This window comes from Suncus etruscus, chromosome 6 (genome assembly GCF_024139225.1).
Source record: "Suncus etruscus isolate mSunEtr1 chromosome 6, mSunEtr1.pri.cur, whole genome shotgun sequence".
NCBI lineage: Eukaryota > Metazoa > Chordata > Mammalia > Eulipotyphla > Soricidae > Suncus > Suncus etruscus.
In genome coordinates this window covers 49,213,464-49,226,743 of record NC_064853.1, presented here as the reverse complement: position 1 = coordinate 49,226,743, position 13,280 = coordinate 49,213,464, and the positions used below count along the sequence as shown (strand labels likewise).

Sequence of the window (13,280 nt, the reverse complement as noted above, 5' to 3'; positions counted from 1 at the left end):
TCCTGCCGCCGAGCCCCCCAAGCCCGGCGGGCCATGCCCTGCGCGCCCCGCGCCCTGCTGCTCTGGGACCTGGTGCTGGGCGTCGTGGGCACCGGCGCCTTCCTGGTGGACCTGGGCGCCGACCTGTGGGCCGCCAGCCGGTATGTGCTGGGCGGCTGCTACGTGTGCGCCGCGCTGGTGCTGGGGCTCACGGGCCTCGCCTCCGGGGCGCTGCAGCTGTTCAGCTGGCTCTGGCTGCGCGCCGACCCCGCCGGCCTGCACGTGTGGCGGCCCCCCAGCACCGGCCTGGCGCTGCTGCACCTCCTGCAGCTCGGCTACCTGTACAGGTGAGCGGAACACGCGCGGGGGCCCGGGCCGGGATCCGGTGGCTCCTGCTGCAGCCGGGAAGGGAATGGGGAAGACCGAGCTCTGGGACCCCACCCCAGTCCTTCCAGCTCTTCCTCGACACAGGAGTCCTGGCCTAGAGAAGGGGAGGCACCAGGCCAGAACCTCTCTGCCGGCTAGTCCCTGCTTCACCAGCTTTTTCCTTTCAAGTTTTTTATCTGGGGGGCGGGGTCCCACACCAGCCAGTGCTCAGCACTTCGGGATGACTGGCTCTGCACTGCACTCCGGGTTCACTCCTGCAGGACTCCAGGGGACAATGTGGGTCTTGGGATCAAAGTCTGGTCGACCACGGGCAAACCCCACTTTGCCACCTTTTTACATCTCTCTCCAGCTACCCTCTGAGCCTCAGTGTTCTCCCTGAATGTAAAAGTGGCGGAGCACTGGGCCTAAACTGCAGGTCTCACATGCCTGAGGCCCACCCAGGGTTCCATCCCCAGAGCACAGTGGACCTGAGCGAGCATCACATTGTGGGGCTGAGCAAGAGACTGGCTGTGATGGGGAGAGTATTGGCTTTGAAAGGGATCCTCAATTCCAGCAGTGCTGCAGAGACCCTCACCCCCCAAAAAACACGAAGGAAGGAGAGGTGTGGCGGGCAGGCCTGTTGTGAAGGATGAGGGGCAGAGGATAAGCACCGGGCACAGTGTGGGTAGCATGCCAAAGGGAAGGCACCACCGCAGCTCAGCACTGCACTTTTACTGGGCTGGGCCTTTGGTAAATGGCTTGACCTCTCCAACGCTGTTTCCCAATTGTGCCTGGGCATGGTCAGGGTTCTTCTTCAGTTGGGAGAGGAGCCAATGAAATGAGACCAAGACTGGCCCTTTTTCCTGGTGCTAGTAAGCACAAAACTGTCCCTGCCTACCTGATCCTTTGAGGTCACTGGGAGTGTCAGCAGCCCCGCCCCGCCCCTCAGAAGAATTTAGCCCCTCACTACCCAGGGCCTCTCACTCCTTTCCCTTTGTCTTCTCCCCACTCTCACCTCCAAACCCACAGACTGAGTACAAGGGCAGAGATGAGGCAGACCTGACCCCAGAAAACCCCAGAGGCTTCTTTTCTGAAATATGGGCCATGGAAAGATGGGGAATCATGTCAAGGAGTCGTCTTGGCACAATGTCTGATGTCCTGTTGACTGGCCAGAGCTCAATTCATTCTTGAATCCAGTTGTGTATTTTCTACAGATCTTGCCTTGAAGAAGCTGTTATTTGGTTATCTGGTGTAGCCAAAGGAACTATGACATTGAAATTTTGCCTGAGGGGCAGTATATATAGCTCAGTCGAAGTTGGAGAAAAAAAGACACCCAGGGACTATTTTCCTGATTTTTTTAAGTTTTTGGGTCATACCAACCATACTCAGAGTTTATTTCTGGCATGCTCAGGGGACCATGTGAGATGTTAGAGATCAAACCTTCCCTACCCATTGTACTTTCACTCACCCCATGCTCTGTGTCCTAATTACATCATCCAAGTAGGAGTCAGACTTGCTTGCTTAGGAGGCAGGATACATTGGGCAGGGAGGAGCTCAGTGGTAACTCTTCTCCTACATGTGTGGGGCTCTGGGTTCCATCCACAGAACTTCAAAAAAGAAAATGGATGCTGGGCCCAGAGAGATAGCACAGCGGGGTTTGCCTTGCAAGCAGCCAATCCAGGACCAAAGGTGGTTGGTTCGAATCCCGGTGTCCCATATGGTCCCCCGTGCCTGCCAGGAGCTATTTCTGAGCAGACAGCCAGGAGTAACCCCTGAGCACCACCGGGTGTGACCCAAAAACCAAAAAAAAAAAAAAAAAAAAAAAAAAAAAGAAAGAAAATGGATGCTGGGGTCGGGTTGACTCAGAGGGCTAAAACACAGGCTTTGCATGTGGGAGCTATGAACTTGCACCCCAGCATGCAAGAGATGCCCCAATCTGGAGCACAGAGCTGGGAGTAGCTCCTGACCACCACCAGAGGCAGGCCAATGATACAAGAGGGGGAAAAAAAAGTGGAGATTTGTTCCTTCCTATCACTAATTTGAGGGCCTTAACTTTGGGGAAGCCAGAGCAGAGGCTTTGCAAATAAAGAGCTCCCACCTTCTCTTTTCTTAATGAGTGGCCCAGTCCACTGAGGCTGTGAAACCAGCCAGCACCTGTGTCATGATTTCCAAAAATGAGTGGCCTCCCGCAGCAGCCCTCTCTGCAATGCGTTTTCAGGGATCACCTTGGTACCTGCTCTACTCTGCCTTAGGCGGTAATCCTTAGGCTTATTTGCAGTCTTGGGGTTCTACAGTTTGCACCCCTATGCTCTGGCCAGTCTGTAGCTCTTGCTCCCTAGACTCTTTGTAATAATCTCTTAACTGGCTTCCTGTTCTGGTCTGACCTTGCAACCTCCTTCCTTTTTGCACTGGAACCTTGTTTCCAACTCCAGTTGATGCTCTGGCTTCTGCCCTACAGGATCACATTGAAATCATCACAAGCTTAACTTGGCATGTGCTGCCTTGGGTACTTTCAAGTGTGTCTTTCAAGTTCAAATAGCTTTGAGGTTGAAATTTGCTTCCTGGATCAGAGAAATGGCACTGGAGTTCAGGCATACAACTAATCCAGCCCCCAGCACTATAAATGTACCACTGAGGACCCTAAGAGATCACTCCTGAGCACAGAGCTAGGAGTAGCCCGAGTCTGCTGGGTATGACTCAATTGTCCCCGGCCCAAATACTGATTTTACTGCTTATTAGTCCTTTGGGCCTGTACATCCTTTTGTAAACATGTTGTAGGGAGTGTATTGAACAAGGTTTGTGATGAACTTAGGACAATAGTTGTAACATTTTTGTTTGTTAGATTTTTTTGGTGCATAGGAGTTATTCCCAGGTTGCTGCTTGGGATTCATTCCTGGGTGCATTGAGGGGACCAGGCATTGCTGGGGATGAACCAGGCTTCCTGCATGCATGACAGCCATTGCAGCTTGTTCAGCTATTTCGAGCCATTCACCTCATTTTACAAATAAAGAAACCAGACCAGCAAAGTTCAGTAGCTTGCCCAAGGCCCTACAGTGTGCAAGGAAGAGCAAGGATTGGTGATGTGCCCACCTAATGATGGTGGGGACAGCAGCCACAGGACCCTGACCGACCCCTCGGGGCATATGTTTGTACTCAGGTGCTTGCAAGCACTGTGGCAGGGCTTCCTGATGTGGCGACAGGAAGTACCTTCTGAGTTTGACTTGGCCTACGCAGACTTCCTAGCATTGGACATCAGCATGCTGCGGCTCTTTGAGACTTTCCTGGAGACAACCCCACAGCTCTTGCTGGTACTGGCTATCATGATGAGGAGCGGCCATGCTGAGAACTTCCAGTGTGAGTGCCTGGCTGTGGCCAGTCCCCTTTCCTGGCTGGGGAGAGATTCCTGAAAATGTTCAGAAATATTTCTCACTTTAGAAGAGCAGCTTAGGGGGCCAGATGATAGCACAGCAGTAGGGCATTTGCCTTGCATGCAGCTGATCCAGGACAGACGGTGGTTTGAATCCTGACATCCCATATGGTCCTCCAAGTCAGGAACAATTAGCACATAGCCAGTTGTAACCCGAGCATCACTGGGTGTGGCCTCAAAACCAAAAATAAAAAAGAAGAGCAGCTTAGGAAATAAAACACCCTTTTAAGAGGCAGGTCTAGTTTCAAATTTAAATACTTTTTGGCTAGAGAGAGCTCAGCTGGCTGAGCATGAGCTTAGCATGTGGGAGGCCTGGATTCAGTTCAAGCACAGCCAAGAGCAGTCTCTGAGCACCACTGGGTGCAACTCCAAAGCAAAACAAAGATAAATTGAAGTAGACTCTCTAGTCATGATTTGGATAAATGAGTTAACTGTTTTTGAGTGCCAGTTCCTCTCTGTAAAATGGACAAAATAACGATTCTACCTCAGAGTTGTCGAAAGAATTAAATGAGACAATAAGTCTAGTACCTGGAGCACAATACATCTCAATTGCAATTTTTCCTATTTTGAGGGTAACAAGGTCCCTGGCACATACTAGGCCCTTTGGTAGTCCCAATTTATGCTTCATATACTACACCATCATATCCCTTCATACTCCTCACACCCTGGGGCCAGAGCAATAGAACAGTGGGTAAAGGTGCTTACCCCCCCCCAGGATGCTGACCTGGGTTTGATCTATATATATGGGCCCCTAAATCCCAGAAGTGATTCCTGAGCAGAGAAACAGGAGTTAAACCCTGAGCAGGTGAGGCCAATACAAAAAAAAAAAAAATTCTAAACACATGAGACAGAGAGAGTGCTTAGGATGGTGACTAAGGGATTGAGGGGGTGTGGGGAGAAGATAGGGAAGGGGAGGAGAGAGAGAGAGTGCGCTCAGGATGGTGAGTTGAGAATCAGGATGGTTGGAATGTGAAGGAAGGAGGCCTGGGTCCACAGGGGTGAGGACAGAGGGGTGGCACAAACCTGATTGCACCCTGAGAATGGCTCCCACGTGCCATAGGATCCCAGCAAAGTTGCCAGTTCAGATACTGGGAAGTGGGCCAGGGAAGCAGCATTCTATAAGGTTCCAATGCTGTCTCCATCCCTTACTGAAGGGCCCCAGTGCTGCTAGTATAGGGTGGGCAGCATGAGCTTTGGGGCTGCAAGGAGGCAGGGGTGGTATGGGAGTGGGAGGAAAGGAGGTGACAGGGATGGGATTTCTACTGTATTAGCTCCTAAATCTATTATGTTCTAGCTTGGGGGAGGTGGCAGATGTTTTTTTGTACAGCAGGGCCCCTCCTGGCTGGGAATGTAACTGTAGCCATGGCCTGTTACTAGCCTGTGGGATTTGTTGTTTCTCTTTCTGAAACTAAAGGGGAACATGGGGCTGGAGATACAGTACAATGGCTAGGATGCTTGCCTTTCATGCAGCTGATCTGGGTTCTATACCCAGCACCACAGATGGTCCCCTGAGCCCACCAGGAGTGATCCCTGAGAACAGCTGGGTGTGGCTCCCACAGAAGGCAGAATAGGGTATACTGATTTTCAGACAGAAGAAAGGCTCAGATTTCCAGGAAGGGGCATTACAAGGATCTAGAAAATGCTGAGCACTGAGCATTAAAAATAAGGGTCCATGTCCTATCCCAGGACACTACACCCTGGCAGCCAGCACCTGAGCAGGAAGTGGGGGGAGAGAGAGACTCTAGCTGAACTCCAACTCGATTGCTAGTCTTGTGGACTCATTGGCACTAGCTATCATTTTCCCTTCCACAGATTAGGGATTTTAGTTTGTTTTTAGTGTTCTGGGTCACATTAGGGGTTATTCTTAGCTCATTGCTTGGGGATATGCAGTGCTGAGGATCCAACCAGTTTGGTTGCTTACGAGCAAGTGTCTTAACCCCTGTACTAATTCTCCAGCCCCAAACTAGGGTTTCCAAGCCCACCTTGTGGCTGTGAGGTTCCCACAGAACCCAGGGCCTCTGAGGGAGCTTCTGGCATACTGACCCTTTCCTTCTATCCATAGGGTTTGGCATCTGCTCCTCTTTCGTGAGCATCTCATGGGCACTGCTGGACTACCACCGGGCCTTGCGCACCTGCCTGCCTTCTAAGCCCCGACTGGGACTGGCTGCCTCTGTGATTTACTTTCTATGGAACCTGCTGCTGCTATGGCCCCGTGTCCTAGCTGTGGCCCTCTTCGCTGCCCTCTTCCCCCGCTATGTGATCCTGCACTTCCTGGGCCTGTGGCTGGTGCTGCTCTTCTGGGTTTGGCTGCAGAACACGAACTTCATGCCTGATCCCCGCTCTGAATGGCTGTACCGGGCCACAGTGGCCACCATTCTCTATTTCTCTTGGTTCAATGTGGCAGAGGGCCGCACACGAGGCCGGGTCTTAATCCATATGGCATTCCATCTGAGTGACAGCGTGCTCCTTCTGATCACGTGGTGGACCAAGAGGACCTGGCTGCCCAGTGAGGCACCCCTGCAGACAGTACTACTAGTGGGCCTAGGCTGCTTCCTGCTGGGCCAGGCCCTGCGGCTGCTCTACTACTGCTGGCTGCACCCCAGCCTCCACTGGGAGTCTGACCAAGTGGATGGGACCCTCTCCTTTAAGCTGCATCCATTGCCTCAAAACAGGCGTATGGCCCAGCTGGCTCACAACTTCTTCTCCAAGGTCAGGGGTCAGACTGCCTTCTTGGACAAGGAAGAGGACAATGCAGTGCTTTGAGACAGGGTGAGATCCTGTCGTGAAGTACAGGAAACCTAGGTCAAGAGGAGAGGGATGTAGGAGATAAGCCGATATTTCGCTGCTAGGAGCGCCTGAGACCTGCCTTCCAGCTGGGAGGCCAGAGGCTGCAGTAAGAAGCTAGCACGAAACATCTGAGTTAGGGTTCTCACCTCTGTGGGGGTGGCCCGGAGCAGTGATGTGGTGCTAGAGTAAATGGCTTGTGTAGGTGAGGCCCTGGGTTCCATACCCTACACTGCAAAGTACATGAAGTAAATCAGGCAGGTGCCCTCCCAAACCCTGGGTCCCCTGTGCTGGACTTGATAGGTCCCAGGACTCCAGGATGTTCTATGGGATTTTCTGTCCCCTGCCCCTACCCAGTCATGTGATTCATGCAGCCAGTTTTTACTGAGCACATTTGTGTGCCAGGAACATCATCTTTCCTTAGGACCAGGTATCAGGCAGCAGCTACTTCATTCACTCTGAGCCTTCTCTAGCTGCTCCTGGCTCCTACCTCTACCAGCCCTGCCTGTCTTTGGGAGCTGGCTTGCCTGGCCTCTGCTCTCAGGTGTTTAGCCAAGGGTTTGGTGAATGTGGTTTTCAGGCCAGAACGCAGGCTGCTGAGTTTTCTGTGCTTTAGTCTGTGCTTGATACCTCAGTCCAGGTAAACGTAAGAGGTTTTGTTTTGTGCCTGTGTCTCCCCAAGTGTTTTTGTTTAACAGTATTATTAGTTTATCATTAAAATGCCATGAAGTTCTTTTACCTAGTCATATCATTATTTTATTATGGGTATGGAGCACACCTGGCAATGCTTGGGAACTTTTGTTTTCTCTGTGGGAGGAGGTTGGGCCTTATCTAGTTGGTGCAAAGTGCACTCAGGTCATGGGATCTCTCTGGTCAGATAAGAAGGAATTTTTTGTTTTGTTTTTTTGATTTTGGGTCACACCTGTCAGCACTCAGGGGTTTAGGTTCAGAAATTGCTCCTGGCAGGCTTGGGGAACCTTATGGAATGCTGGGATTTGAACCACCGTTCTTTTGCATGCAAGGCAAATGCCCTATCTCCATGCTATCTCTCTGGCCCTTGATGAGGGTTTTAATAGTTTATGCTGTTCGCTAGGCAGACATTCAGCATTCCTTGAAGAGCCAACTTTATGGTCAACAAAGTCCTCAGAGATTTTTTTTGAGAGGGGGCACACCTAGTAGTGCTCAGAAATCACTCCTGGCAGCCTTGGGGAACCATGTAGGATGCTGGGGATTGACCCTGGGTCAGCACTGTGCAAGACAAATGCCCTATTCGTTGTGCTATCGGTCTGTGCCCCGGAGATCTTTTTTTGGTCAGACCCGTCAATGCTCAGGAGTTACTCCTGGCAATTCTTGAGATGGGATGCTGGGGACTAAATCCCAGTTGGCCACATGCAAGGCAAGCATCCTACTTGTTGTACTATTTCTCTGGCCTTGTTGAGAGGTTTTTATCACGCCCATAAAAACTCCTTACAAAAAAAAACCAAAAAACTCCTTACAGACTATAGGATTCTTGGTTAGAATTTCTTTTCATTTAATTTGAATATATTAACATTATGTCATTTGACCACTATCTGTATATGTTCTATATTTTATAAGAATAATATAAATAAAAATATGATTATTTGAATATATGGACTGCTGGGGATTGAATCTGGGTTCGCTGAGTGCAAAACAAGTGTCTTAGGTATGTACTATCTCTACAACCCCCCCAAAATAACTTTTTGATTTTTGGGCTATCTCCACAGCTACTTGATGCTGGGGATTGTGCAGTGCCAGGGATCAAACCCAAATTCCTGTATGCCAAGCATGTGTACTAGCCCTTTACACTAAGGGACTGCAGGTGAAAGTCACATAAATGGGGTTTGGGGGACCACAGCAGGAGACTAAACCCAGTTGGTATTACAGAGTGATCACAGGGGAAAAAGGTTTTAAGGGGACCATGGTTGGAAATGTTAAGAAAACACTCTCTCTGGGAAAATAAGTATTTTTTTTGTTTGTTTGTTTTTGGGCCATACCCAGTGGTGCTTAGGGGTTACTCCTGGCTTTGCACTCAGGAATTACAGAATTACTACTGGTGGACTCCAGGGACCCTGTGGGATGCCAGGGATCAAACTAGGTTGGCTGCATGCAAGGCAAGTGTTCCCTTCCCACCTTTTATACTATCTCTGGCCCCACAAATACATTGTTTTGGCCAAGCATTCATCTATGCTCTCTAGATGAAATAGCCAAATAATGGCAATACTTAACTTACACTTATGCCTATAAACTATACTACTTAAAAGGCTGATTTTACACTTGTTTTGTTTTTGTGCTCCATTCACCAGAATGGAGTTTGCCCCAGGAGGTGCTTTGGGGGACCCTGTGGTGCCAGAGACTACATCTGAGCTCTGACATGCAAAGCATGTGCCCAGGCCTTTGAACTTTTTCAGTGTTTGCTTTGTTTATATATTATAAAGTTTAAAGAAGCATTTTAAAATGAATGACATTACTTGCTATTAGAAATTTCTTTCTAAGATTCCCATCAAGGGCAAGAGATTCAGTATAGGGAGAAAGGCACTTAAATTACTCTTTTATGTGGCTTACCCTGTCTTGATCCTCCATTACTGCATGATCCCATGCGCCCCACTCCTGAGCACTTCTGGGTATGGTCCCAAAACAAACTAAAAAGGCAAAATATATCTTTCAGTCTTGACATGTATGCTAGCTGGAAGCTTGAACCCATTCCAATTTCTAAGAACACAGTTTTTTTTTTTTTATTTCAAGCCAGTGAAGTGATTAGATCCAAATATGAATACAAATGAGAAGTTAGTTGATCTAACATGAAATCAAGTCAAGCAAAGTTTGATACCAGTTTGTTAGTTTTATTGCTTTTGCACTTAAAGCTCAGCACAGCAAGGTATTGGTTTCTGTAATTCCAGCACATTTGACAGCAAACGAACTCTTATCCAGTTCTAAACGTTGAAAAGCATATTTCAGAAACAAAATACTTTCCCTAGCAAATCATTTAAAAATATCATTTTCCCAAGTACATTTACCTATTCCAAATGGTTATATTTGCTTTTTTTTGAGGGGGGGGGGGTGAATGGCTCAGTTATTGAAAGGGTCATCTTTCAAATGAGCTTTAAAAGGTTTTATGAGGAAGCCCAACTTAAAGACCTGCTCAGCGGGGACCCCTGGGCCAGTCTTGGTCAGAAAAGACACAGGAGCAAACTGTATAGAAAATAAAAACTTTATTTTTTCAAGTTTATAAGATAGTTCCCATTACATATAACATTATGGTCAAGGACTCTACAGCCATGAATGCCCGCAGTCACATAAATATATCCAATCCCGTCAATGCCTTTTTCTGATACACTGGAGGCATCTGAATTCTGGGGGATTGTTTGGAGCAGATTCATCCTGAATGGGCTGGCTCCTGTCAGTGCATTGGAACAAGCGAAGGAGCCTTGTGTGTTAGAGCTTTTTAACTCATGGGCAAGGAAGGGATAAAAGGCCTGCTGATGAGGAATAGGAGAGAAATAGATTTTCTCGTGGTTTAAAAAAAATGGTAGAATTTCAGGTTGCAAATTTGGCATCTATTGTCAGAAATAAGGGAGTGCCAGGTTTTGGATGAATTGGGAAACTGAGGGTGTGAGAAACAAGTGAGTTGAAGGAGGTCCCCAACTGCCTCCTCTCCAGGGACCAGGAGAGGTGGTCCCACACTCCCAGAAAGAATGTGTTTCGGCCTCAATCCTCTTTTCTGTGGCTCAGTAGCACTGATGCCTACTTGGGGTGGTGAGCAACTAGAAACTCTGTATACAGTAACTGGAGCCTGCCCACCAGAATTCTAGGAGCTTTAAAGCCACGTTTGTGATGTTTTTGCTCCCAACTTGCCAAGCAGGAAGGTAGGAAAATCTCAAACCCAATAAAGTCCCAACAGGCACCTGGAGCAAGGACCCAGTCTCCTGGACACCACCAGCTGCCCAGGGATGCTGGACAGGGTGATGGTAAGGCACAATCAGTTTTACATTCTTAAGTCAAACCAGGGAATCCCAACAACTCCACATCCCATCCTAGAGATGGTCCCTCCACAGAATGTCCAGATGCAGCTTCTGGAACCTTCACACCCCACCCCACCCCACTGGGGGACAGCTCTCCACAGGGCCTCTTTCTAGGGAGGAGAAAGGCTCCACTTCCCCCTCAACCAAATAACTCACTACAGTTCCCAGGAGTTCAATTGTGTCCACTGGCCCTCTATTCTAGACCCATGTGCTGGCATGGGGTAAAACATGAGTCTGGTGTCCCTGGGTCAGCTCATCTATGCGTGTCTGGTAAGCTCCAAGCTCCATCTTCTTTGTGGGTGTCATCCGATGTGTTAACCCTCACCGTGGGTGACACAACTGGAAGAATCAACGCTGCCCTGCTCTGAGCTTTCTCACCTCCTGGGGCTCATTTCATGTTCCTTTACAAAGGCCCACACTGGGCAGTATGGGCAAGAGGGATGGGACCATTGAAAGAGCAGTCCCAGGTCCTGTTCTAGGAATAAAAACTTCCCAAAGAGTAGGCAGCAGTATTTGTACGGCGGGGGCACAACCCACAGCCCTGCAAGCCTGAAGCCCAACACCAACAAGCTGGCTTGGGGCAAGAAACAACTAGCTTATCGGGCTGGAGGGCCTCAGAAAAGATCCATCCTAGTTTTCTAGAAGGCTGGAACAGTGCTGGCATTGCACCGGGATAGCACCAGCTGGGGAAGCTTGGCCTCTATGAAGGCCTCAGGAGACTGCAATGAATCTCCAAAACCTGGCTCACACTGGCGCCACCCTCTCTCTGGAAGGAATGTGTATACCTGTTTGGTTTGTCCCCGGTCAGAGCCTGCCTGGTATTCTGTTGCCACATCTCCAGACATGATTATCTAGAATCTTGAAACAAACCTCTACCTGGGGCTGGGTGGGAGTGAAGGACACATCCTTTGGGGATCCACTAGGGGGCACTGCCACCTCATGGCCTCTGTGCATCAGAGAGGACAGCAGATGCTGGGGATGGACAGAGCACCCACAAACAGCTGGGGTGGAAGGCTGGGACTAGTGCCTTGCACTGACCAGTTTTCCCAGAGATGTTTCTGCACTTGGACTAAAATAAAAATCTCAGGCATTGTACTTCACTGAAGGAGTCCAGCCCCCTCATTTAAACTAGTAAAGATTTTCTCTTTTCCCATTTAGGAACGAGGACAAGGAGACACTTGAAGGTTCAGTGCACACACTTTGTACACTGGACACCTGGGTTTGATCCTCGGCATCTCATGGTCCCCATGCACTGCTGGGGGCAGCTTGAGCACTGTTGGGTGTGGCCCACAAACCAAGACTACCTTTTCTGAGCGCATGGAAGGCAAATGCATTCACTGGTAGTTTTAGTGAAAATGTCATCATGAGTCCGGTATTACATGAACACTCGGGCCCAAAATCCAGGGAGTGGCTGAAACTGTTGGGGGAGGGGCATGGGCTGCAGAGGACACAAAAAGGCAAGAGGGGCACACTGAGGACTCTGAAGGAAGAGAAAACTGAGGGGTGAGAGAGTCTGCTGGGGAAAGGAGCTTCTCGGGTGGAGGGACTAACTTTCCTGTTTCAAGCGCCACAGAAGCCCTGGTTTTTTCCCAGCTTGAAGTAAGCCTCCTTGTATTAACTGAGATGAATTCTGGGGGTTGTGCCATTTGTTAAAGGGGAAGACGGGATCGGAAAGGGGACTAAGGCTTCTAGGAAGGGAAATACCAAAGTGTTAAGTGAAGCAGTGTCCAGTGCCCCACAGTTCAGAGAACGAGTAGGAGATGGAGGAGCAGGAAGGAAAGCACCCCAGAGGCGCCACTGTCAGAGAGGTATTTCGGATATTCAGTGACCACTTCTCAAGGAAAACTTGATATAACCCTTTCTTGCTAGAAAAAGAGGGAGGAAAACCTGCTTCAAAGACCAGACCCTTACCTATAAAAATAACACATACATTCATTCACTGGATTATGTCCTATAGTTAAGGAGATTCTAAGGACTGCAAGAAACAGTCTGCTGCATTGACCCTTTGCCCTCAAGTTAATAGCAGTTCTCAGTATGGTCATGGACTAAGAGTGCAACTCTGTTCCCAACGATGTCCTTTTCTTTTTCTTCATTGTTTTAAAGTATAATACAAAACAAACGAACAAGCAGAAAACCCTCAAGAATGAAAAGCACTGTAGTTGTGGCAAATCTATTCCCTTCATCCAGCTTTCTCCTGCTTCCGGAGAAGGATGAATGCGGGGATACAGCTTCCTCTTAGTAAAAATAAGCTTCGTTCCTTGCAGCTGTTGGTTGATTGTGTTCTCGCCGGCATTCCATGGAGAAAGACAGAAAAAGAGAGGAGGAGAAGAGTTCCCAGTTGGTTCGGTCTCTAGCTCCTTTCAGGAGTAAGAAGCTCACGAGAAGGTTTCTTATTCCAGTTCTTAGAGAAAATCAAGCTCTAAAGCCTGGTGCAGGGATACGAGGTCTCCATGGTTTGTGATCCTCCAGAAAGGCATGTTGTGCTGGGGAGAGGAGGACAGTTGGTTAACACAAATTTATTTTGGGAGCATCTGTTTCCCCATAGTCCTTCCTCACAGATTTGGCCATTTTGTTCCTGCCCACCATCTGGTGTTGTCCAAAAGATCAAGTAAATTGTACACAGATTAATTCAATATGCTTCATGGCACTTTACAAATGTGAGGACTTCAACTTTCAGTAGCCCC

General features: G+C 48.9%; 2 protein-coding genes across 3 annotated transcripts in view; one reads left to right on the top strand and one right to left on the bottom strand.

The window, feature by feature from the left end:
- Positions 1 to 33: 33 nt before the first annotated feature.
- On the top strand, positions 34 to 6,975 carry XKR8 (XK related 8). The gene is made up of 3 exons (XM_049775197.1): positions 34 to 326; positions 3,503 to 3,699; positions 5,835 to 6,975. The coding sequence occupies exons 1-3, from the start codon at positions 34 to 36 to the stop codon at positions 6,533 to 6,535; spliced, it is 1,191 nt and encodes a 396-aa protein (XP_049631154.1). The 3' UTR covers positions 6,536 to 6,975.
- Positions 6,976 to 10,920: 3,945 nt separating this feature from the next.
- EYA3 (EYA transcriptional coactivator and phosphatase 3) overlaps positions 10,921 to 13,280 on the bottom strand; it is a 109,979-nt gene continuing 107,619 nt past the window's right edge. For both annotated transcript variants that reach the window (XM_049774772.1, XM_049774773.1), the window contains one exon: positions 10,921 to 13,079. In XM_049774772.1, the coding sequence (XP_049630729.1) occupies positions 12,999 to 13,079 (81 nt within the window). In that variant the 3' untranslated portion in view covers positions 10,921 to 12,998. The remainder of the gene's footprint in view (positions 13,080 to 13,280) is intronic.

Bases quoted from the DNA above. Each gene is read 5' to 3' on its own strand.
- XKR8 (XM_049775197.1), top strand. From the start codon at position 34: ATGCCCTGCGCGCCCCGCGCCCTGCTGCTCTGGGACCTGGTGCTGGGC. The intron at 327-3,502 runs GTGAGCGGAACA...GTTTGTACTCAG, and splicing joins CAGCTCGGCTACCTGTACAG to GTGCTTGCAAGCACTGTGGC. The intron at 3,700-5,834 runs GTGAGTGCCTGG...TTCTATCCATAG, and splicing joins CCATGCTGAGAACTTCCAGT to GGTTTGGCATCTGCTCCTCT.